Source organism: Pholcus phalangioides, unplaced genomic scaffold (genome assembly GCF_987345545.1).
Source record: "Pholcus phalangioides strain wild (caught in Gottingen) unplaced genomic scaffold, Ppha-v1.0 ptg000008l_1, whole genome shotgun sequence".
Taxonomy (NCBI): domain Eukaryota; kingdom Metazoa; phylum Arthropoda; class Arachnida; order Araneae; family Pholcidae; genus Pholcus; species Pholcus phalangioides.
In genome coordinates, this window is record NW_028301601.1 from 34,986,617 (window position 1) to 35,013,054 (window position 26,438).

General features: G+C 36.5%; 1 protein-coding gene across 2 annotated transcripts in view; it reads right to left on the minus strand.

Moving 5' to 3' along the window:
• Positions 1 to 4,553: 4,553 nt before the first annotated feature.
• The window catches only part of LOC149084207 (uncharacterized), a 139,987-nt gene continuing 118,102 nt past the window's right edge, over positions 4,554 to 26,438 (minus strand). For both annotated transcript variants that reach the window (XM_089234549.1, XM_089234550.1), the window contains 5 exons: positions 17,592 to 17,913; positions 13,989 to 14,060; positions 13,017 to 13,181; positions 12,756 to 12,904; positions 4,554 to 9,811 (listed from right to left, as the gene is read on the minus strand). In XM_089234549.1, the coding sequence (XP_089090675.1) occupies positions 9,506 to 9,811; positions 12,756 to 12,904; positions 13,017 to 13,181; positions 13,989 to 14,060; positions 17,592 to 17,913 (1,014 nt within the window). In that variant the 3' untranslated portion in view covers positions 4,554 to 9,505. The remainder of the gene's footprint in view (positions 9,812 to 12,755; positions 12,905 to 13,016; positions 13,182 to 13,988; positions 14,061 to 17,591; positions 17,914 to 26,438) is intronic.

The following is a 26,438-nucleotide window of genomic DNA, read 5'->3' on the forward strand; positions in this document are numbered from 1 at the left end:
AATCTTTGAGACCTGCGATATTCATCCTAGGATCAAGTACATCCCTGGTAAGACTGAATCATCAGACTAATTCTCATAATCCACCGATACAGTTTGTAGTTATATTATCTAAGATTGCTCTTTAATATTCATTCATAAAAGAGACAGTTTTCATCACCAAAGGGGGCGCTAATTTCTGAACTATGATGTTTTGCCAGATACTTCCAAGAGGGACCCCTTTTTTGTTGTTTTTTTTACAAAACATAAGGAATAATAATTTTTATATCGGGCTCCGGGATAGAGCCTTATCATATTCTAAACCAATTACCTGATAGTATGGAGCATATACAGTATAATACAGGGTTTACACACCACGGTATTTTTTATTTTTATTTTATTTTTTTTTCAAAACTGTTACACATAATATAATCTGTGATACATAAAAAGGGGAAAAACATTCAAGTTTTTCCTTTCTACACCACTCAATAGATGGCAGTGTTTCCGTAGAACGCAGTGACTGGAACTAACTGAACCATTATTTTGTAGTTTTTTTCGTTCAGTTACAAATTTCTAAATTCGCGTTGCACAGAAGTAGTGGAAACAACCCTTGCATTATTTTAATATACAAAAACTTTTTTCGACCTCCCATTGCCAATACTTATAATTTCAGACACTGCCTTCAAAGGAAGTATTTCCATCTGTTGAGAGATGTGGACAAACAACTTTGAATGTTTTTATTTATTTTTAGTTATGACAGATTTATATTGATTGTAATAGTCTTGAAAATATAAATTTTCGGTATTAGCCTATGTTATACTTACTAAATCCATGCTTCTCATCTGATGCAAATATGCACTCGACTTGCAAAAACATTCAAGACAATCATGGAATCTACAAGAAAGGGTTGGCAGAGCTCCGGCAAAGGAACTCGTGTTAAATTTTATTTGTTTAAATATTACCAAGTTATTGTAGAGAGGCCTTTGTAAACCTTGGTATGACCTTTCTAGAGATCCCAAACTATTGGTCAGATTCAGGATGTAGTTGCCGTGAAAAACGCTGCTGTAGTTCACAGTAAAGATGTCAAGATATTAGGGGAGGGATGGAGGGAATGGAACAGAACTCGTAATGATTACCTGAGGAAGGGGCAGGACTATTTTGGCAGAGCGGATGAAACGAGAAAAAACAAATAGGGATATCACCCTAAGGTCTACAGCCAGGATGGTCAGATCGTGCAAGACAATGGAATTCCTTGATAAAAACGGGGGACATCTTGAAAAATATTTCTCAGAGAGCATTATAGTGACGAATTGATCTGCAATGTTTAAAATTACCTAATGGGGCACCATCAGACACTGATAATGCCTGATGGTGTAACTAATATCTGGCCTACAGCAGGTGGCCTTGCAGAATTCAATCAGTTTGGTGTCGAAATGTAAACTTACAATACAATAGAAATATTATTGCAATTGCTGTGTGCGTGTGTGTGCGTGTGTGTGGACATAAATTTTCAAAAGACACCATATTGTGAATACGTGTTCGAGTTTAGGCAAAGCAGCCGGCAGCTGTCTGCGATAGGTACAAGTGAACTCGCTATAATAGAAAATATTAATATAAAAATAATTTTGCACAACAAAGCAAAGTGGCTGTTCCAAAATCATAGTATCGTCGAAATATTCTAAACAGCATTACAGATTAGCAAAAATCATTCGCTCTACGAAGGACTCGATTCGCGTCTACTAGGGGCTGACTTGGGATTTAGTACCAATTTTACCACTCTGTAATGTTACGGTGCGTTATGCATAAGTATTCCGTTCAAACTTTCACCTGTGTTGATGACAGTCCTGAATTCAAAGTTTGAAAGCATGTGCATTGAAATTCCATAATAAAATAGAGAGTTCTATCAATTAAATATTAAAAAATAACCTAATTTATTTAATCCTTGGTTACCGAAATTAAAAACCGAAAGAAACAGGACCGAGTCCCGGAAGCGCTTTTATTTATTATCAGAACAGTGTATTTATTATCAGAGGAGTGAATTTATTATCAAAGGAGAAGAACATCTGGCTATAGCAGAAGGGGGGGGGGAGGTCTACCTCCTCGTTTGGTTAATTAGTACAGTCTCTGCTCATCCTGATACTAGGAACACCCGAAATCAACACTGTGACAAATTATCAAACGCAAATCATCATCAGGCTTTTGTACTTGATTCCCGCGATAGACAGACATAGGTTACCACGTTAATATTGGCATGTCTGGTGAAGTTATTGGAATGAAAATATTTCTCTTTCGTCCAATAATATTTACAGGTAATACAGCTCACCATACGGGGAAAGTTCTGACTTCCTGGTAACGAAAGCTCATCCACGGACTGGGAAAGAAGAAAATATGTTATCCGTTATCCATATTTTACCAGACATCGATGGAAGTTCCGAACTCTGAAACGTTGATCAACGAGATTAATCTCGGATAATAACTGTCGACATTTTGTTGTAGGAGTTTGCAATAAACGCACAGCTTTTTTGAATATTCTTGTGAACAATAATGTAATACAAATAATGGACAACGGATACAAACGGATTGTACTCGGATTACATTATAAGCAGTAATAATTATTAGAGTAATGTCGCCTTTAACTTTTCACTCCTGGCACTATGCATCGTGCTTAGCTTTTGCACTTCAGGTGAATCAAATCACACAGGCGAGACACGTTTGGACAAATTTTTTTTTTGTAAGGATTTACAGAAAAGAAATTTTTTTTTTCTCTCTTTCTTCTCTCTCTCTCTCATACACACATTACGCTTTCAGTGTAGTTGAAAAACCTTAATCTAAAATAACGAGATTCGGCCTGTTTCCTCCTCCTTTTTTGCACTACTAATTTCCGTTTGTAACTTCCCTTAATTGTAGTTTCACTAATTCAAAGCGATGGTAGAGAAGCTCGTACTTCCTCTCAATTTCCTGGTCTATCCCTCTTCTTGTCGGTAATTAGTATCCTAGCCCGTTGAAATAACATTATCCACTTTTCATTGATTTTTTTAATATATATATATATATATATAATCCATTTTTGTATACAAATCTCTGAATATTTGAATGAAGGATAGGTAATACCGCATATTTATGGATACAATAGTGATGCTAATTTATTTTACTTGTTGAGTTGTTCAGTATCTCTGCTTTTTTATCTTGGGAATAAAGTTCAATAACGAAGTTACTGTGTAAAACGCTATATGTATAATACTTATTTTATCATCAATGTGATATGGTGTTTACAGCACCATAATCGAAGCAGTATACCTAATGCGAAATACGCATTAACGTAAAAATTACTTTTCAATAAATCACTAACAGCCGGAATGTACTTGCGTTCGTCAGAAAACGTCACCATAGGCATTTAGAGAAGACGTAAACTTTTACAGGAGAATGCAGTACTGGCCGTTTAGTCTTGATAGCTTTATGCAGCTCATCATTTTTGGCGAATGGACAATAAAAAATACTTTGACCAAATAGTTCGGTGATTGGCTCAATGACACATTGCATACACACAATGCAAACTTCATAAAGTAAGCCAGACTGAGTCCAGTAAGCTTTTTCTGTGGTTTGACTTTTTACCCCACAATGAAGCTTGTAGTCAAACCTTGTAGAATATTATACAGGGTTCTTCAGCACGAAGATAATGTCCTACGTTGAGACTTATATGAAAGCTCTATAGAGATACGAATCATGACGAGCGTTTTTGAGCAACGTAATCAGACCACGACAAAGTGGCCAGTTGGAATTTTTATCTTATATCGCAGTGTCATGATTACGCCCAGCACCCAACACAAACAACGTGTCGCATGTTCGGTTAGTAACTCCTCTTGTCCAAGGAATCATTGTAGCGACCCCACAAAATCCTTATTCACAGACGATATTCGAGACATTACTCGTATGTGAAGTCATAATTTGTAAAAAATCCTTGCACGTCTCACGAATCACTCGAAAACCGAGGCTCCACTGTATATTCTGTCTCTAATTTGAATAACACATTAGGAAGGGAGATAAAGATTCGATACATATCAAGTACTACCGACTTAAAAGGCTTTTTTCGAGAATGTGAACAACGGGAAAAGTGGGCTACTTCATCCAGCTGAATGACAAGTTGCGTAACAATTGAAGTTGGACTGAAATTTACGTCTCACTTTTACGATGCGTTAATAAAAGTCAATTTCTGACGACTTACAGCTGAGAAGCAGGGTCGGAACTAGAGGGTGGGGGGGGGGAGACAACTACCTCTGGTGACAAATTTTGCGGAGAATACAAGAAAGAAACACGGTAATAACATTATTTTCACATTAAAGAAGGGGGTAACCCGTATACTCCCACAATAATCTTAAATACGACCTTGAATCTAAGTGATAATGATGACGCTTTCAAAAAAAGGTAAAAAAAGAACCTATTAATACATCTCTAATGATAATGAACCATAATATCTTACCATCAAATGTTCGTGAGCAGCAACAAAAGAATCAATGAAAGGCGATTTCAAAGCGTAACGATTGTTTATTAAATACAAATAAATAATAATCTCACACGTCTTTGAAACGAAATGTAAATAAATTTTGAATGATGAATATATTTTCTTTTTTTTTTGCGTAAAGTTTTTTTTTATGCATGAAATATTTGACACATTTTCCATTTCTGTATACTGCGCAAGTGAAATGAGTTGTCCTTTTTTTTCATTTCAGTGAGCATTTTGACATATTATACAGATATGATGAATCACATATACAAATATACAAAGACGTTTGTAAGTTTTTTTTGAGAAAAATTCAGATTAAATATTTGAATGAGTAAATAAAAGATTTTTTTTCAACATTTCACTGCAAAAATAAGGAAAAGGAAAAAGTAATGTATCGAATTTTGAAAAATAACTTGTTTTTTTTTTTTCTTTTTCCTTCAGGGTTGTGACACTGATTGAAAGTTTGTCTGAAATGATGATAAAAACAGGATCGAACTTTATATTCTGATGATTTTAATTTTTCATTCACCAATTTCTCTTTTTGTTCCACTCAACAATTTCCAAATATAAATTCACATAGCCTTTAAGTACATTGAATTTGCTCTGTGTTTATCTTTTGAAATCAAAAATTGAAGAGGACTCAATCAAATTATGAGACATTATGAAAATAAATTATCAAATCAATGTTTAAATACGTGAAATTTTTTTGCCAAATCAACTGGGGTGATAGACGAGCCCAAGTGGAACATGAAACACCCTAACAACCCTGTCCTACCGTTTTCGAGTTATGGTGGACAATCAAAAATGGAAAAAAATGCGTTAAGTCTGAAAAAAACCCAAATTTGTGAAGGTACTAAAAACCCCACTCGCGAAGTAAGCACATATTTGGAAGAATAGAAAAAAAGCCTATAAGGTGGCACCAATTTTATGGAAGTACCTGGAAATTCTGATGGCTAGCCACAAGCGCTGAAAAATTGGCAAAGTTCAAAATCGAATCATCGCCAAAATATATAATCGCCAATTCCGAAAACACCCTTTTAGCTGCAATTGGTGAAATTCACCAAAAAACTTGTCCATTGCACCAAACATCGAAAGATCCTGCAATAAACAATATCGGTGATCTAGTTCAGGTGAAATTTCAGTCTTTTGCTTGTAATTCATCACTGAAATCTGCGTCCGTCGAAATAACATTTTTAAGGTTTTGTCCACAATTCAGTTTTTCATTCTGCCAATCTCTCAGCGCTTATAGCTCCCATTGAATACAAATATCCTATAGATATTAAATTAACGTAAACTTTTATAGGATTTTCTGTGCAAAATAAAATTATCGCCAAAATCTGTAACCGCCAATTTCAAATTTTCGTTGAATATCTACACTGACAAACGTTGATTTCAGCAAACAAAAGGCTAAATTTTTCCTGAACAGGATCGCCGATATTTTAGGCTCTTTCCAAAGCTGGTGCAATGGACGTAGCTAGCAGATTGTTTGTGGAGAGAATTGGGGATTGTGAAAATTCGCGACGGTTCCATTTTAAACGTCTCCAATCTTTTGGTGCTTGTAACTCGCCAACAAATTCAGGTATTTCGATGGAAACAGTGTCATCTTCAAGGCATTTTGACTGTTTTTCCAATTATATATTTAGTTCCCGTTCAGGTTAGGACATTGAGGAAATTTCAGAAATTCTGGTTCTTATGTTTCGTGAATGACGCATTTTTTACATATATCCACCATAACTCGATAATTGCTCGAGATAGGGCAGGGTTCTAGGGTGTTTCATGTTCCACTTGGGCTCGTCTATCCCCCCCGCTTTCATTTAGCAGAACATGTCACGTTCACCCTGCATGTGAGTTTCTATGAAATGTTGAAAGTAGACAAATGAGGACATTAATTTTGACAAGGGAAAAAAAGTCACCTATATAATATTTTCTCCGAAATTTAATTTTGATGATTATCCATAATTTACGGTTATAAACAAAATGATTTAACCATACATAGCATACCTCATGACATCTAGGGTGCCCGAACTACACATTTTTTCTCAATGAAGGCAAAAACAGAAACAAAATACTGCGTGTTTTAAGCCTGTGGGTGTTCTGCTCGAATATTATTTAGGGCAGGGTTGCACAACCTCAGGGCCAGAAACCTGTATACAAATACAACGCCACAACAGGCAAATTGCCCAACGAGGTGGCTGACTTAAGAACATCATGGATCCCCGAGCCATTTTTTGGAGCCCCTACCTACTACTGCTACACCACACCCCCCGCCCCCCCCCCCCCGCGCGGAACCTTCAACGAATCGGTACATGCGGGAATGTGAGTGTACGTGTAGTGAAACCTGACGTGAAGTTTTTTGTTTCTCTGTAATGCTTGTTATGCGTAGTGCTGCCATCTGTTTTTCTAACTATGAGTGAAGTGTTATGATTGAATGATTTATCGTTGTAGGGCTGTTGCTCTTTGTGGCGAGACTTTTTAACGGGGAGATCGGCTCGCATTTGCGCCTTGAAGTTGTGAACCACAAAAAACCAACTTCAGCCGACCACCACTGTGAGGTTCGAACCCGGATCCTCGCATCGCGAGTACGTCACTATAACCACTCGACCACCACAGCGGCAAACGAGATATTCTATGAGATATTCCTGCAATTTTGGCCGTCCTAACATTTTCCTTATGTAAAAAATGTCCTGTTTTTTTCCCTATCTTCAACGAGGTAAACTGATTTTTTTAAAATAAGGAACTAAGATATTAATTACGTGAATTACAAATTATATTGTGATAATTATTACTTTATCATAAGTATCACAGTCCTTTAAAAATATTTGTCTCACATAATTGTCAAAAAATATATAAATTTTTTCGTGGATTACACTTTCATTCTTCGTGACTTGCAAACGCCCTTTATTTCCCGTCCTTGGCAATTTTTCAGCGGTTTTAGTGATAGTTGGGAACAACTATTTGCTTTTGACAATTTTTTCCGGCTGCAATTGAAAACTCTATGTGTCTTTGAAATTTCTTTGGCTGCAATTGGCAATTTGTGACGGTCGGTGTAGTGTGTACAAAGCTTCAAGCATGACATTTTTTTCCCTTCAATACAAATCATTACTCTAAGATTAAATTTGTAACTGACTACCATTGATGATTAAAGTTGAACTCCTCGAGAGAGGATTCTTCTCAAAATAATCTTCACGAAGCTTCGAGAAAAAAGTACTGCTATACACCCTTGTTAACAACTCGTTTGTTACAAACTTTATTTGTATTTCGCAATTTTTTGGTTGAATTGACAATGCTCTGTATGGATCAAAATTTTCCGTATTTTTAATGATGTAAATAAGGCGATGCTAGGTATTTCACGTCGTGTGTATTCATTATTTTCTTTTCTTTCGAAACACGTTTCGCGGGAATTATTTGGCAATATTGCGAACCACTCCTTGGCATGCCGTATTCGGTCCGAGGACAGGAGGGTGTGTATCCCTGATTTAGGATAATCGGGAATTCTCGAGCAACACTAACATACTTAAACACGATGTCTCTGTTATATTTAGAGGGTAAAAGTTAACAATTTTCACACGTTGAGTGACAGCGTAACTCACTTAGAATGGTTGTCAATTCTTTACTCGATGGGAAAATTTACGTCAAACCGTATCAGACGCTGCGGAAGGAATAAAACTGAACAGTTGGTATTTCGTAGTGAAGCAAAGGTTTGAGTGGATGCTTGGAAATCACACGCAGGATGTATAACAGACATTCCACAGGATCAAACTTTTTTTTAGATACAGAACACATATACGGTACATTACGACATTTGTCAATTCGTTAAAAGTTCCTCCGAAGAATAGTTGCCAGGTTATCTATTGTTCAGATAAGGACCTAAACCTTCTACCTTTCATAATTCATGTGAAAACATTTTCGAATTGGATTATTCTTACTAGTGTCATGAGGTCAATTTGCGAAAATGTAGCTCAATTCAATGAAGAACTCCATAGATTTTTTCGATTAGCCATAGGCCTCTGTGCTTTCAACAGTTTCTAAATTACAGAAAACTGATTTCGCACATATTCTGATTAGTAAATAAAACAAAAAAATATTGAATTCTTCTATGAACGGTGAGGGGCACAATTAGCACGGATGATATTCTATGAGTTTGTAGTCAAACATTTGTTGCCTTGAAGAATTGTGAATATAAATTTAAACCCTGAAGTTATATGATAACACATGTAAATAATAAATAGTTATTATCAAAAAAAGATATCCTCAATTCTGTGATTTTCTTCCATCAAAGTAAACATCTAAGTATAGTTCGTATTACACGGATTACATTTGAATTGCTGGAAATCGTGAAAAAATGAACGATACAACATTAAAAAATGTTTAAATATTGTTCTTTTGACGATAAGAAGACACGCCTCATAATGCTTCTTGGAAGAATTCCATGGTTTCGAGTCATCTTATCAATATTTTTCCATGTAATGTACACAACACGAACATAGATCCATAAACAACAAACATTTAAGACGCTCGATTGTTTTTTTAGCCAGTTCAGATCTGACGAGATTTGTGCACCATCTTAAAAGTCCAATGAAACGCACGCACATTTAAATGATTCAATGACGAGAATCGAAAAGTAGCAGTATTAGTAATTCCTTTTACAAAAAGAATTGAATTGTTTGAAATACTATTGAGATATAATTCATATCTGATTGTTTTAAAAAATATTTGGCATAACAATATTGGACAGATATACTTCCAACACATAACCCGCCACACAGAAGCAGTTGGCACGATTTGAATTGTGGGTAGCTTTTCACCCAGAGGGTTAATATTTTAGATATATGTATTTATATACGGTATATATTTTTTGCATTTGGAGGTGGGACAGCGCCCACGGTGATTAATTCCAAGCTCTCCTATAGAAAGGTAGAAAAAAACTTCTCAGTTTGATGATTTTCAGCTCTCATAAAAATAAAGCACAGTTGTATATTATTCTTTTTTTCCTTTCTTTATACAGCTTTGAAAGCGTAAGTGTTGACCTTAACTGACCCACACGTATACGCTGAGTCCACTCTGTGACCAGAATTTACACTCTTTCTTCGTAATGTCCTCGAACGTTATGTTGTGCCTGAGTTCGGCACTTTTCTTCGGGTACCGTAACCATTCGTCGTCACCGGTGTTCTGTCCCCCCGATCTTATGAAAGAGAGGACCGTCTTGTGCAGTAGGTCCCGGAATGCGTAGTCTTCTTCTGTCGGGTCCTTTATGAAGTAGTCCATCTTGTCGAAGAATGCTATGAGATCCCATAAGTGGAATGCGTATTTCGCTTCGTAGTTGAAGATTTTCGCCTGGAAATAAAAATTATGCATGAGTAATGTATATATCACACTGCTCAACACTGGTTTTGTTCTCAAAGATATTTCAATGATTTAGGGTACATTGGAGTTGCTGATTCTGTATCTGCGATTAATTTTGTCATATTGGCTCTAATTTTCAAGATAAAGTGAAAATTAAATGTTAATGGTGATTATATAAGTATTGTACAGATCACATTGAAACTGTGCGTTGTAAATAAATGCATTTAATCATTGGCAAATATATATAGGATGCTTTTGGGTGCTGAATCCGAAATTGATTTGGTTATACTGACTTTAGTTTTTCAGGTAACTTGAAATTAAATTTCAATGGGTAATACATATAAGTAGCATACAAATCACATTGTTGAAAGTATGCATTATCTCAAAAAACCAGACCCATTTTAGCAAACCCAACACCAGTTTCGAAATCAGCAGTTCCAATATATCCGAAAACCACAAAAATTTGCTTAGCACCAAGAAAACAAAAAGAATGTTTAATGATAATTATCGATTATAACACTGCTCAACAAAAAATACCATGTTCCCAATTAAATTTTAATGGTTTTAAGATATATTGAGGGCTGCTGATTTTAAAATTGTTGTTGGTTTTGCCGAATTGGCATTAGTTTTTCAGAGATGATGCATAATGTAAATGTTTCAATATTGTCTGCAGCCACTAATTTTTGCGCCACAGTTTTACCCACTTTTTTATTTCCCTTTTATCCAGTATATTATTGTATTTATATCATGGTCAGACATCAGTGGTTTTTAATTTGTTGCATGTGAAGTTTATTATCAATTTACATTTCACACGCTTCGAGTGCGATTTGTGTACTGCTTATGTATTAGTATTGACATCTAATTTTCACTTCATCTTGAAAACTAGAACCAATCTGACAAAACCAGTGTCGGATTCGGAATCAACACCGCAAAATTACCCTAAAATCACTGAAAAGTCTTTGGGAACGTCTAACAACGTAATGTAATTCAAATATTAATGGTTATTTTTTATTATTATTTATTCCATATTCTTTAAACTTTCAAGAGCTTTCTATTTTGTTCTTCGTGGAAGGTACCGGGTGCACCAAAAGTTTGTAAAGACTCCAAAACTATTTTAAAAATATTATTTAAAAAAAGTGGTTTGAATTTGTTAGGTATGAATGAAGAGAGAGAAAGAAATCATCCCCCCCCAAGGAGTAAAAGCTACAAAATCTGTCAATAGATGGCGTTGAAATGCATGCCAGATCAGAAGTCACTAAGCTGTATATGGAGTTCTGAAATTTGTTTTCCCACTTCGATAAACAAAGGGCAGCCAGTCTCCCATTTCAAAAAGTCTCTCCGCAGAGAGCAGCCAGGCCATCAACACGATACTTACATAACATAAATTGAAACATTTTTTCTTTTCAATTTAAAATATGAAAGGCAGGTGGCAGCACCAGTATAACACGAAAAATTCATAACTCTGACAACATAAATATGTTAGAGGCATACGAAAACTCAGAACACCCCATTTCGGCATATACGAATTCATTAAAAAATTCCTTAGAGAAATGTTTATGAGAGTCCTTACAGCATGTACGGTCAAGTAGATTAAGTTATTAAGTAGGTACGCAATTCACCCCTTAGTTGGTCCATATAATGTTTCTGAAATCATATCGGGCACTTGTTACTTAAATAAATCTATGGAATGCAAGAGTTTCAACTGTTATTGAAAGATAAGTTTTTGCCTCGAAAATTTGTCGTCATGAGCTAATTTTTCTCATAAAGTTTCCCCCAACACTAGTGGTTAGTGCCATCAAGTTGTATCTAAATTGAGTAACTGGTTAACGAATTCAATGTGGTTTTTTTCTATCCAGAAGATCAAGACTTTTCAACATGGCGAGACACAATAGAAGTGAGGAAGCTCAGTTCAGTAGGATGTATCCCGGCAATCAAGTGTATCAGACCCACTCCATTCCTCGGCCATCGACGGAATCAGCGACACAACATATCACACTGCTCGTAACACCTTGTCCAATAACATCCTTTGGTCTATAGATGCCTTACTTACTTACTAACCGAAGCGGCGGCCCAGTCCATATTCCGAAGAATTTATAACCGATAGGTCACCGGGGTAAAAAGAGTATGGTAGGGGCAGGAAGAGTCAAGAAGGTGTGAAGTATCGTATCGAAAAATATACGCGTACAGTTAAAAGCAAGAGCTGCTGGGAAGAAATGTACATTGCTTACAAAATTGGGTATGCATGAAATTACACCTGGCACCACCGGAAAGGGGAAGAAGGTGCGTGACATACTGTACAAAAAAAAAAAACTACACCGAAATGCAACCTGCAGAAGGAACATCTATAGATGCCTGTAATCGGATAACAATTTTATATTCACTCCGAGCAAACAGAACAACCAATTCCCAAGAGGGTGGAAAAGCATAATTCCATGCTGTGATCGTTGGTAGGTCAGTTGTTAAAATGTCTTGGACTTCTGGCTATAGAAATAGATATCGCCTGATGATACCAACCAAAGGTGTTGGAGAACATAGATGGGTTTTTTGCCCCAACAAAAACTTTTTCCATTAACAACGACCGTCAATTATTTGTACAGTTATTGTCTCTCGGTCCATTATCTTTTGTTTTCCCCCATTTACATAAATCTTTCCATATATCCCATTCAGAACCATCTAGTGACGGTTCTCGTAACTATTTTGTATAAAGTAATTACCATCTCGCTCAAATTATTCGTGTTTTCTTTTCTTAATTATTTTTTCTTTAATTAATTTTCAAATTTTTAACAAACCTTTGAATCACGTGATATTTCATTGCCATTATTTATTCCTTTCTAAATTCTATTCCATCCAATAATTCAGTGAATTAAAAAAAGTACCTGAGAATGAAATTCTCTATAAAAAAAATGATAAAATTGAATTTTGGAGCTATACTTACACCACTAGATGGCGTCGCTTTCAGGTTATACCTAAACACAGGAGTGCGTGAGTATTCAGCCAGTTTCTTCGCGAGGTCATTCATTGGACACGTCTGTCGGATATCGGATACCATGGACGTATATAAGTACTCCGCCGTGTACTCTGGATCTAATCAAGATAGTGAGAAAGGAAAAATAATTTATTTAAATTTAAGAAATACGTCTGAGAGAGTAGGTCTGTGCACGAGCACAGCACGGGAAATAGGTTCGGATGAACTTACTTAAAATCTGTGTAGCTGTCCCGTTGTAAATAGACAAAGCCATTTTGCTGACCTGAGGACCAAAACTATCCAAACTAGTCGTTACGTACTTCTTGTATTGACTCCATGTCCAAGACGGTAGGTCTTCGGGCCCAGGCCAAAAATCTACTGACTGCGCTGCTGTTCCTGCATAAGGGGTTAGAATATATGAATATGGCACACTAAATTATATCAAAACATAAATAATTTAGGAACAATCATAGTAGGCAAATGTATGAAAATTGTGAAATCCATTTTAACCCGTTTAGACTCACGGACGAAAAATATTGCGTCCAAACATTAATGACATAAATTGAATCCAGTTTTATTTTCTTTCGTCTCTCCTCACCATCGCGAGGGTCTCTTCTAACCCTATGAACAGAAGTTATTTTTTCCTCCTGTTCTTTCTATGCCCCAGTTAGGGATTTTTTACCAACATAAAAGTATCCTTCAACTATATATATATGTAAGAGCTAAAAGAGAGCGCAACAGAGAACACTTAGAGTTAGGGGGAAGAAAAATCTACTGCATACTAACTTATCTACTACTACTAAACCAGCCATGCACCTCGTCCATATTCCACTGCGGAACTTATAACGAATTGGCACATGTTGGAATGTGTGAGTGTGTATAGTGAACCTTCCGTGAAGTTTGTTTCTGTGTAATGCTTGTTATGTGTAGTGCTGCCATCTGCAATCAATTTTTTTAATTGATTGCAGATGGCAGCACTACACACTACTCATCTATCTACTTATCTATTACACTTGCTTTTCCCTTCTGGTTTTTTTTTTCTTCCTTTCATTTGTTTTTCTTTAACGTGAGGTTAGGTTAGGACAAGGTTACCAGATTTATCGCTGATACGTCAAATATAGATCATCCAAATTTTATGCCAAAGGCCTATACGCGAAGGAGTTAGATAAGTCTTAATTAGGTATATTTATATAAAAATCTTACCGATCAAAATCGGAACAGTTTTCATGTATTTGTCTCGAAATATTTCAGGTGGATTATTTTTGATGAGATCACCTAGAAAAAAATGACCAACGTCAAAAAAATGTATAATTCATAATTAACACAGCATATATACAAAATACAATTCGAACATTATTAGTTTTATTAGTATAATTGTTCGCTTCCCGAGGCATTTTACCTTATACAGGGTGACCCAAAAAAGATTCCCGTATATTGAAAAGCAATAACTCGGAAACGGTGATCGATAGAACAATAAAACAAGCGGTACGCTTATTTTTGTAAGCAGTAAACAATCTGATACAGAAGATTCAGAATTAGTTCAAAATGTTGCTGACACGTGGTGCTGTGCACTGTAGTCGCAATACGAAGTCCGAGAAATAGGCTTCAATTGTCCTGTGCAAACAGTCGTTGCAATCACATCGAAATCGATTCAAGACGTGCACCATGGTGACTGATAGCTTTGTCCTTCAAACCACTGTCTTAGAAATTTGTCTGCGACTACAGTGTATAGCCTCACCTGCGGCAACATTTTAACGAATTTTGAAACAGATTTTTTACGACTTTCAAAAATAAGCGTACCGCTTGTTTTATTCTTCTATCGATCACCGTTTCCGAGTTGTTTCACTTTAAAAGCAGAGTCCTTTCTGGGACACCCTGCATGTAGAATATATTGTTGTAAGTGAAACAAAAAACTATAAAATTGCTTTGAATGATCCGCGAAAGCGGCAATTTCATCATAGTTTTCCAGTAGCCCACGTGTAAATTTTCATATTTTTCACCCATTGTATGTCTCCTTAGAACACCCATTCTCAAACAGGGTTCCCCCACGCTTGATGGCTTTATGAAAGATTTCATGGGTTCGGTGAGCTTCATTGAGAAAACAATTACTAGCTCATTGTTTTTGCGCTGATATGTAATGAATATGATTTTGTTAAGAATCCGTTGCCTTAAAACTTTATTTGGAACACCGAAGGTTAAAAGAATGTCTTTTAATATCCTTGAATCCCAACATTGAGAACCCTCTGCAATAGATCATACAATTTCAAGATATTTACCCTGTAGTTATTCACGAATTATAATCCACGAAATATTTTTTTCGTGGATTATAATGTTTTTGTGTAACAAAAACGTGGTTATAATGTTTTTATAATGTTTTTACCGTTATGTGTTTCCGGACTTGGACACACACACATCCGGAAATTTCCAATATTTAATTTCTGTCATAAGAGAAAGAAAATTCCTTCATCTACTTTCTATATATTTGCTCTTTCGAAAATCTCTGAATCCATTGAATCATAATGTAAGAGAAGTTTAGAAATCTTCTGAGACAAGAAAATTCTCATCGAGTGAAAAAATTACCGAGAATCTTTCTGAGAGGAAAAACACTCAAAAATATTTCGCTATATATATTATAACAGTGCACGGGCTCTGAATTTTTAAACTATTTTGTCATCTCTTCAAGACTAGCAGTTTATTCGGATTGCTCTGCGATGCTAATACTATACGCGATTCAGGATCAAACAACTGGCTTTGACGCAATGAGGTCGAAAAGTTATATATTTCAGTTATAGAACCTTCTGTATGGGATATTGTCATTCGATGATGTGAAAGAATATATTTTCAAAAGAAGGAGGAGTATATATTCCCGTGCAATATAAGACAGTTTCTTCTATTATCTTCGTGAATTCCGCCTCATAAATGAAACGTTGAGTGGAAAATTTTACTAGGTTTTAATCTTCCATATGCTACGAGAAGTTAACGCTAGAAAGAGCACCATATTTCTTAGTGTATCTGTTTTAGTGCGCTAGCGTTTTCAAAATTTTTTGCAGCAGCTCCTGCACATAACGAGAAACAAATGAAAATCATTAAAGTAATATGTTACTGAAACAATTTCCACGGTATGAAAGAGATGAAATGAAAACGGTGCTACTATGACTATGTCTCGTTTCATGAATATTATCTATACTACCAGTGTCAAAGCCCTCAAACTTTTTGCCTGCCATAATATCCTGCCATAATTAGGCCATAATATCCTGGAAGCCAAATTCACAGTTCTTTAAAATATTTGCTGCGATACAGTCGAATCCCGTAATAACGAACGCCAAGAGACCGGAGGAATCACTTAGTCAAAATGAAATTTCGTTATAAAGAAATTCCAGGTTACCTAGTATTGTTCCTATGTAAACTTGTTTGGGGGATTAGAAAAGTGTTCGTTGAAACGAGTTTTTTGCTATAACTGTATTCGTTAAAACGCCACAACAGGCAAAATGCCCAACGAGGTGGCTGATAAAAAGAAGCCCATAATGCCCATAATGTTTTGAAAAGTCATTGCGAGAATTAGTTTTATGCCAAAGGTTATTGCAAAACATTTTAAAAATGTTTACAATTCGGAAGAGCAGGCGTGAACACATCCACTCAAATAAAATCAAATTCTTTCACCAACTGTTCTCTCATGTAAAAAGAACGGACACCTGACCACAGACTTCTGAAGTGTCCTTTCCTCGAGATTAAGTCCTTTCTGTTAAGTCCTTTACGTACAGCACGACTAGTACAGTACGTAAACGGAATCATTTTTCGTTGATCGTAAACCGAATTGCTCGCCAACCGAGCCGTTCGTGAACCAAGAGTTGACTGGGCTACCTAGTTCTCGAGCAAGCATAATTTGTACTGTTTGGTGTTTTTTGTGGTGCTGTCCAGAAATGTAAAAGGCTTGCACAAAACAAGAACGTGCATGTTTATCAAGCTTGCAGTTAAAAGTGTAGCCGATCAACTATTCAAGATTGCTATCGAACAAAGATAGGACCGTAGGATAAGAGGAAAAAATTATTGCACGAGAGTTAAATTTTTCATTTTGAAGGCTGCGGTAAATATATAGAGACACAAATGTTTTTTTTTTTATTTATTATTTTATTTTTACTTTTTGTGTGGTGATTTCGTTCATCTGGTGAATAAGACAAGAAAAAAACGGTATAAATCAATGTTACGGTAAATGTGGTAAATCGGTTATTATGGATAATCACCACTATGCATAATCGCTTCGGTTAGTTTGGTAAATTTATCATTGTTGGTGATTATGCACACTGCCAAAAAAGTGAACGCGTAATGATAATTTCATAAGTTAACACGTGATATCGTGGTATGAACGTGGAATTTATTAAATGAGAGTTAATTTTTTCGTTAAATTTGTCAAATAGGAGTTCATTCGTTAAACGAGAGTTCATTATATTATGATTCAAATTGGCTCACAAAATCGAATCATTTCGTACGGTCACCTAAATAATAAATATTATCACGGTAACAGAATTGATCTGCCAATACGAAATTGTGATTATGCATAATAACCGGCACAAATGTGATGAGTTTAGTAAGATTTTTCATGTTTATATATATACCGACGGGCTTGGGTATTATGCATAATCAGCGGTGAAAGTGATAAATTTGGGGAGATTTATAAATCTTACCAAAATGGGCGGCGATTATACATACTTTTTAACCGCATTTATCACTCTTCACCGCGTAAGGTAATTTCTCGATAATGATTGATTATGTATGTTGCTACGTTTGTAGAAAAATTCTGAACATTACCATCGATAATTATCAACTGCTCCGGAAAAATGCCTTGTATGGGCAGGTCATTCTGATCCCTTATGCGAAATGAAGCGTCGTCCTTGCCGAGATGAGCTGTCAGGATATCTTGAGGACTAGATTTTCTTAGGCACTGGGGATCTTTGCATCCGGATCTCTGGAGAAACAACGCCTTGTTATGAGCAGATGCCTCCGGGAACGTACGGTTCAAGATCATTGTGGGTCCGACGAGCCACGAAGACCGGAAGAGCCCTTGCGACTTTGTTGAAGACATCAATGCAAGGATCGACGCTGCTCCAGAGTCTGGACCAAAAAGTGTTACCTGAAAGATAAATTTTGAAATTGGTAGCACATATAAATTTGCATAGACATAATTTCCGTGTAATTTTAGTCGCTTACCACGAGTATCTCACTTAGAAAACTTCATCTTCATCCATCACCTTTGACTAAACCAAATTCAGGTTTATGCGTTTTTGTCTTCCAAGTGAATTTTCAATGGAGTGAATTAGGAACTAAGCCTTTGCAGTCTAGTTGTCTGGGGCGTTCGCCCGGGAAGTGGGATCAATTCCCCGCAAAGCCAGTTGAATTTTCTCTCTTCCCAAAACACATCTTCGCATCAGCCAGCTGTTAAAAATCTTCGTATTGACTGCAGAGTGTGACATCCTCAAACAATTAGGAACTGTTTGGTGAAATTTCTACCGTACAATTAGGCCATGATGATCATAAAAATCTTATCAAGTATTTGACCTAGATTTTTCCCCCTAGTGCATTATATATATAAAGACGAATGTTTGTGCTATTACTCTTTAAGAGGGAAAACACCATATAGAATGATCGTCATATGAACGACTGGGACATATCCTACCGGTCGGTATAGTAGAAACTCTAAAATTTTGTCCGCCAACAGAGAATGTCTACAAATGAGGAGGTGTACAATACTCAGTATAACTTTATTTATTGCAATGTTCAAATTATTTAACATTTGGTTTTGGCCGCAATCAGTTTTTTTTTCCGTTTTAATGGTAAAATATATTAAGGGTAAGCAAAAAAGTCCAAAAAATGCGTAAAAACCGGACAAATAACCGAAATAAAAAACGGTTTGCATGGTTAGCTTTGGTTGTGTGGTCATGGAAATTTTTTGACAGGAAAATAAATAACTTGAAAAGTAGCCGATAGATGACGCTGGTACGAACCACTTCGGTGGAAATATGCAAATGTGACGGTTATAAGAACTTGAGCTCGTAATCCACAATCAGTTCACCGTTGTAAACCGTGTATGTGAACAAGGATGCTGAGTGCGAAGGATAAAGTTTTGTTGGTGAAGTTTTTTTTTACTTGAACCAGGAATCAACGACCATTGTCTTGCGTAAATTCCGAATTCAGAAGAATGTGAACAGGGCCTTTAACAGCGACAGCCCTCATAAAGCTTGTTTAGCGGTTTGAGGAAACTGGAACGCTGGAGGATAGTGTAAGAGCCGGACGACCATGTTTAAGGAAGACACGTTCGCTGCGTGTTTCAGCCGAAATCGAAGCGTTAGCGTCCGAATCAGCTGTAGGGACCAGCAGTGGTCGTGAACTACAGCAGTAGTCGTCAGACGATTGGGCTTACCACCATCCTCGATACGCAATATTCTTCAAGGAATCCTTGATCTGCACCCATACATATTACAGTCGCACCATGAACTTTTACTAGTGGATACCATACGGAGAGAAGCATTTGCGAGATGGGCTTTCTCCAAAATCGAACAGAACCCCACCTGGGTCTTTAACATCTTGTGGACAGATGGAGCTCGTTTTTCGCTTCATGGTTACGTCAATGCCCATAATTGTCGCATCTGGGCGACATCTAACCCACGTGAGTACACGCAGAAACCATTGCATTCCCAAAAAGTGGCAGTGTGGTGTGGGTTCACAGGTTCGTTCATAGGATCCTTCTTTGAAAAGCAGTACCTAGTAAATGGGTGGAAAACTGCTACGATGAATGTGCAGCATTATTTAACGCTTATGCGCGTGAAGGTCGTTGCAAGGTGAAGCAACTAGTCACACTCCTACTCCGGTCAAGGCATTCCTGATACAGACGGGGAAGACAAAATCATTAGCAGGCTTTACAGCCATTGACTCTTCGGTCTCCAGATTTGACACCGGCAGACTTCTGGTTATGGGGATATTTGAAATCCCGAGTGTACCGATCCGATCCATCTAATCCGTTAGAACTGAAGATGCGATCCGCCGAGAGGTGTCATGTATACATCCGCACCTGCTGCACTCTACTAGATTTGTGACTCGCCTGCAATGTGTTATCCCCCTATGGTGGCAGTAATGAGGAACACACACTACTGTAATATACGATTTGCAGGCATTCTGTTCGTTATTTGCGTATCTTTTCTTTGACTTGTGTAACGTTATAGCCACCTATTGGCTGTTTTTAGTTATTTTTTTCCTGTCTTAAAAAAAGTCCCGTGACCTAGTGATGCTAACCCTGCAAACCGTTTTTTCTTTCGGTTATCTTTCAATTTTGATGCAGTTTTAAAGTTTCTACGGACTTTTTGCCTACCATCTATATATATTGTTTTATATATTAACATATATATATATATATATATATATATATATATATATATATATATATATATATATATATATATATATATATATAATAAAAACTGTAATTCTGGTCACATGCCGTTATGCCTGAAAAGAATATTGTTTAAATAGTATGTGTGCTACCAGCACTGACTTATCGAGCTGAAACATAGACACTCACAAGCAAGATGATGCAAAGGCTACAGACAACACAAAGGAGCATCACTAGGGGGGACAGAAAACGAATCACTTGGATAAGGAACCACACAAATGTGTATGATATCATGGAAAGAATTAAACGTTTGAAATGGAAATGGGCTGCGAGAAGACAACAGATGGACCACAAGTATTCTAGATTGGTACCCCAATGGTGTTAAACGTCGAAGAAGGCGTCCCCACGCAAGATGGATTGACGAGATCAGGAAAGTGGCAGGAGTCAACTGGACGGCTAAAGCAACAGACAGAGCAAAACAGAAAATTTTAGAGGAGACCTTCATCCAGCAGCGGATTGAAAATGGTTGTTGATAACGATGATGATGTTACTATAAAACTGACATACCGGTAGTTATGTATAATCACGGATAAATTTAATAAGATGATCTTTGTATCAGTCCTTTTCAAATTCTTGGCTACGGAATATTCATAGAAAACAAGTCCTCAGTTCAATAATATTTAAGGCTTGATCACTTGTGCGATATTAGACCATTTGTATAAAAAATGTATTTTTCCTGTAGGCCACTTCAAAGCCTCTTTCTTACTCTGCCCTTTCATTTGTGGAAATGAACCACAATATTCATCTCCACAAATAACCAATCTTTCAATGAATCTTGTATTAGCAAGTGCAGAGGACATTTCTATATGAAAATGGGCTTGCCTAACTAGTGCTACGACATAGCGGAATCACTTACGGTAGTTTTTTTTTTTGAGTGGCAGCAGTGATCACAGTAAGCCGATGTGGTAGTCGAGTGATCATGATGACAGACTCACAACGCGAGTACCCGAGTTCGAACAACGTCGTCGGTGCGGTGGTGGTCGGCTGAAATTTGTTTCCGGTGGTACCCCCCAACTTCGAACTGATCTCCCCGTTAAATTGTCTCGCAAGAAAGAGCTTCAGGTCTATAACAGTACAATCATTCAATGTTTACACTTCACGCTTAGTTAGAAAAATGGATGGCAGATATAACAGCACTACCCATAACATACATTACACAGAAACTTCACGGAGAGCTCACTACACGTACTCGCACTTTCCAACACGGACCAATTCGTTAAAAGTTCCGCAGAGAAATACGGACGAGGTGCATGTACGATGCACATGGTTTAGCAGTAGTAGTAGTGATGGCAGTAAAAGGTAGGATCAGAAGGTTTTCAACATCTGGATTAATTCAGGAAAGAAAGAAAATTCAACTGCCCTTGCGGGGAATCGTACCCAAGACCTTTCATTTGCCAGGAGAGCGTCCTAGGCCACTAGACTATAAAGGCAACAGGCATCAATCCTGTTCTTAGAGCTCGCGTGCTCTGAACGGGACCCTGCATGGATGGTCGGACCTTAACTCAGACTAGAGTTCATAATACTGACATTGCCAGCAGATGGTGATTTATCCCAGGATGGTGTCAGGTCTGTAGTCCAGGGGTCTATGGTGCTTCTCCCCGGCAAGTGAGAGGAAGTGAGTTGGACTCCCTGCAAGGCCAGTTGATTATTCTTTCTTTCCTGGATTCATCATCGCATCAGCCAGCTGTTGAAAAGCCTTTGTATGAACTGAGGAGAGTTAAATCATCCTAGGAAAGGGGGGAAGGGGTGGAATCCATTATTGATTTCTGCTGTGTAGCCTAGATCCAAAACTCGAAACACTAAAATACCTGGATCGGTAGATTGTGTAAATATATGAATTTATGACAAAAAAGGAAACTGAATTCTCGGTCTCATCTGAGAAAGATTTCAAAATTCAAACTATTTTCAAGAGAATGATGATTCCGTAAATAGATTAGGTTTTTTTTTCCCAATAATACTTCAAAATTATACAGAAAAAAATGTTTAACATTTCCCACGTGGCCTACGTTCCAGGAAATATTTCTCTCCAACTCACATACTCCAGCACAAACTCTGAAGTGAAACTGATAGTGTTTCCGAAATCTTTCTTAAACGTATATATACGAGAATAACACGACTGTTCAGTGAATTTAAGACTTTTTTTTTTCTCACATCGCAAACTTTAATTTCGTTCACTTTTGCCATAACAGGATAGAAATTTATAAGGGAAAACAATATTTTCGAGCAAATTTAATTCTTTCTTATGCCTTTGTAGGCCCTGGAGGATTGAACAGAAGAGGATGAGTTATGATGTGACTGAACTTTCCTGGAAGTAGATTTTTTTTTTCTCCTGTATCCTTTCTCCTATTTTTTTTCCCCTGCCTTAAGGCGTCTGTTACTATGTTTCTCATTTCCTCCATGTTTGACGGGTGGGATTACCTAAGCCTAAAACTAACCTCGCCGCTCGGTTGCTGCAAGGAAATTTATGGCTTTCAGATGGGTTACAACTTACAGTGCTTATTCGCTTACAGCATTTTATTTCTCTCCTACCCTCATGCATATATATTCCTATTTACTCCCTTTTATTCATGTTCATTTTTTCCCATCCTGTAAATACCATTTACATTTTCTTTTTTTTTAAATTTGCTTTCAAAAAGAATTGCGGAACCGTCAAATTAAGGTAAAGATACGTTGTATGATAAGAAAATAGAATCCATTTCACTTGATGTGACCACATCAGGACTCGGGGTTTCTGATAACAATGACCGAATGATAACTATAACTGAAAGAAGTCCAGTCGAAAGTGCGGTGTCCATACATCCCGTTTGGGTGAACGAGACGAAAGGTAAACGGTTTTGGTAAATCGGGACAACTGTTTTTTGTTTCAAATATTACTAGTTGAAAAATGTTCGAACGTTTCCGTTTTCTTTTCTTTTTTTCATTCTTTTCTAAAACAGAAACACTTTGAGTTTATTTTTTAGTTAAAATTCTGCATTTTTTGTCGTTCAGCCATTGCGCGATGTTAGAATGGAACTGTCTAATGTATATAACTAACTATGATACTTTTTTAATGTGTACACAATACGCTTCATAGATCCCTAGGGAAAGTCTCTCGAGAAAAGAAATTTGAATCAGATCAACTGAAAGAAACTGACCAATAAGAGAAGGAGCGCGCTTTTTTTTTCGTCAAACATTTGCTTCCACTATATGAATGCCAATGAAAATGAAATCCAAATTCGGATCACAGTGAATTCTACGGATTGGTTATGACATCAAGTGCGGAAATGCTTGTCCACAAGGGAATGGGGAGAAAACATTTTCTATCTTCCCCCCTGTACGGGGCATGACATTTTACTGGTGAACCATTGATCCTAGAGGTATGCTTCCTATTAGAAAAGTTCTCCAAATAATGGTTAGTTATCTAATATGACATTCATGTTTCTCTCAAGGGGTTGTATTAAAATTAAAAAAAAAAAAAACTATATGGACACCCTGTGCTTTCAAAAACTCAATTACGAAGATTTTGCCCTGATGCCAACAAACAAAATCCCATGTTTCTAAGTGAGATATTTATTGAGATATCCGAATTCGAATAACGGAGGAAAATGGGAAAAAAACAGCTCTAATTACGGAAAAACCATTTTACTTCAAGTTATAGAGCTGCTTTTCAACAAATATCCTCCGTTTCTCGAATTCGAATATCTCAGTGAAATTAAAAACTACATTAATCATATCTACAAAACATCAACCGAACATAAAAATTTTGTTTTCGGCTTTTATGTATAACTAAGGGCTTGAATGAAAATTTTTGATTTCAATTTCAAAATGGGCAAAGTAACTCCAATTGACGGCATACACATGAAAACTTTATGAATCAAAAAAAATATTTATTAACCACTTTTTCTTAATGAAAACTGAACTTTTTTATATTATGTTCGCAGGTACATCAGGTTGTTTCTACCTAAGTACAAAGATTTCAGCGCCGAATTTTGAATGTTTAAAATGTTCAATATTCAAAATTTTGCGTTTTAAAAAATATGACTATTCACAAATTCTTAGATCATAACCTGAGCGTTTTATTAGGAGAAAATATGCTTCACTGCGGCTGATAAAAATTAAAATGTGAATTTTTTCCTTAGGTACAGCGGTCTCCCCCCAACGTTAGTTGTCTTTTTCCACAGAAATTCTGCTCCTTTCCCCCAGTTTTGAACTGTTGCATTCGAAGTAATAACAAGACAATCTTGACATCGTTAGTGGGGAAAAAACCCATTTCTTGGAGTGCCGAGGGTATTCGAAATATTCCCACATGGGAAATCATTTCCTTTCTCGAAACCATTTTCCGATCACTTTCCTCTTTCAATTGTCCAATTGCGAGATTTCTATAACATTCAATTCCTTTCTCTCTGTCTCATTGGATGGGATAAGAAAACTCAAATCTCATCAGATATAGTGTTGTCATTGCGATAAAATATATATTGTTCTGTGATACATAAAAGTATTTATCCAATGTGTGGAAGCTTGTATGACTTTTGTGTGTATATGGGTATATTGTGTATCCATATATGTTTTTCACCTCAATGCACATTATACAGTCAAACTCGTTTACAGCGACCTCTGTTGTAACGACACCTCCGCTATTATGTCAATAAATAAAGCCAGATGTCTTGCCAGATTCCCGTAAAAAATAATAAAAATAACCCTCCGAATAACGTTGATGAAATACCCATGACTTCAGATATAACCATAAATTTATTTTTATCGCTTTTACTTCCGATTTTATGGCGTATTCTTGAGAAATAATTGGAACTAGTACTCATGACATTAAAGAGACTGCTAGTATGTTGTGGATTTTTACTTGTTTATTATATGTTTCCCGCTACGACTTCATTATTAGTGTGAACCCCGATATAGAACATTCCGTATTTTCTGTATTTTTTCCGACTTTCTTTTCACTGGAACTAACTTTAATTCTCAATATTTACTAAAATAGGGATAAAAATAATGTACATAATTTATAATTTGTACTATTTAGCGTGTGTGTGAATATAACTGTAGATTCCCATCGCGCACATACGTCATTCTTTTATTGCTATGAAGTTCACTTTAATCCACTACAGACTGGCTGCTGCACTTTATTCCCTGTCAATTATATCGCATTAATTGGCAATTTTGAGGAAATCACAAGTTACATTCTCAGGAAGAATTAGTAATGTTTCGTATTCATCATCCCAAGCTCTCTCGTAAAAATATTCTGATCCTTATTCTTCAAAAACAGAAACTTTTTATAGCCTATTTGATTGAGTCGCATTATACAGGGTTTGCACAAAATTAATGACGTGATTTTAAAATTTTATATTTTCACTTATATGCATAAAATAATCTGTAATAAATATGTAAAAAAATTCAAAATTGTTTTTTTTGTTTTTATTTTACATCACTCATTTGATGGCAACACTATCCTTAGAACGCAGCGACTGCAATTGATTTGCTCTTTCGTTTGTTTTTTTTTCAGTTGAAAATTTCTCAACGCACGCTTCATAGTAGTAGCAGAAACTACCTTTTGCATATTCGAATACACGCACACAAAAACCTTTCTCCGTCTCATTGTCACTATTATTAACGTCCACACCGCTGCTAGTGCTGCCATCTATTTAGATGTTGAAAAAAATAACTCTGAATATTTTTCTTTATTATTATGTATCGCAGATTTTTCTCATTGACGAGCGGCATGAGTTTTCTGAACATTGCTCAGTGGTGGTCAAAAGAATCGAATAGAATGTTCGGTTTCATTTTCAAAAAGGTCTCTTCGCGTTCTCTTCAAGTCATTTTTCCACTTTTCCGAGTCTTAGTTCGTCCTGAACTGGAGTATGATGTAATGTTTTGGAGACCAATGCCTACAGAGGGACATAGACAGGGTTGAATGGGGGTGCAGAGAGAGCTACGCGTGTCCTTGTTGGTGGACGGGGCTTGGGTTGTGAAGGGAGACTTCATTTTTTCAATGTGTTTATATTGAATAAACGCAGGTGTCTCGAGGGGATATGAGTGTAGTGTTCAATATTTTCAACCAGATGGATAAGATGGACAATGAATTATTAATATGCCGTCAACCAACTGCTTTGACAAGGGGACACCATTATCGATTGGCAAGGCATAATTCTAGGTTGTGGTGTAGCAGGGATTTTTTCTCCTAAAATAAGGATTTTCTCTTTTTTTTTCCAAACCGCGCAAAACTC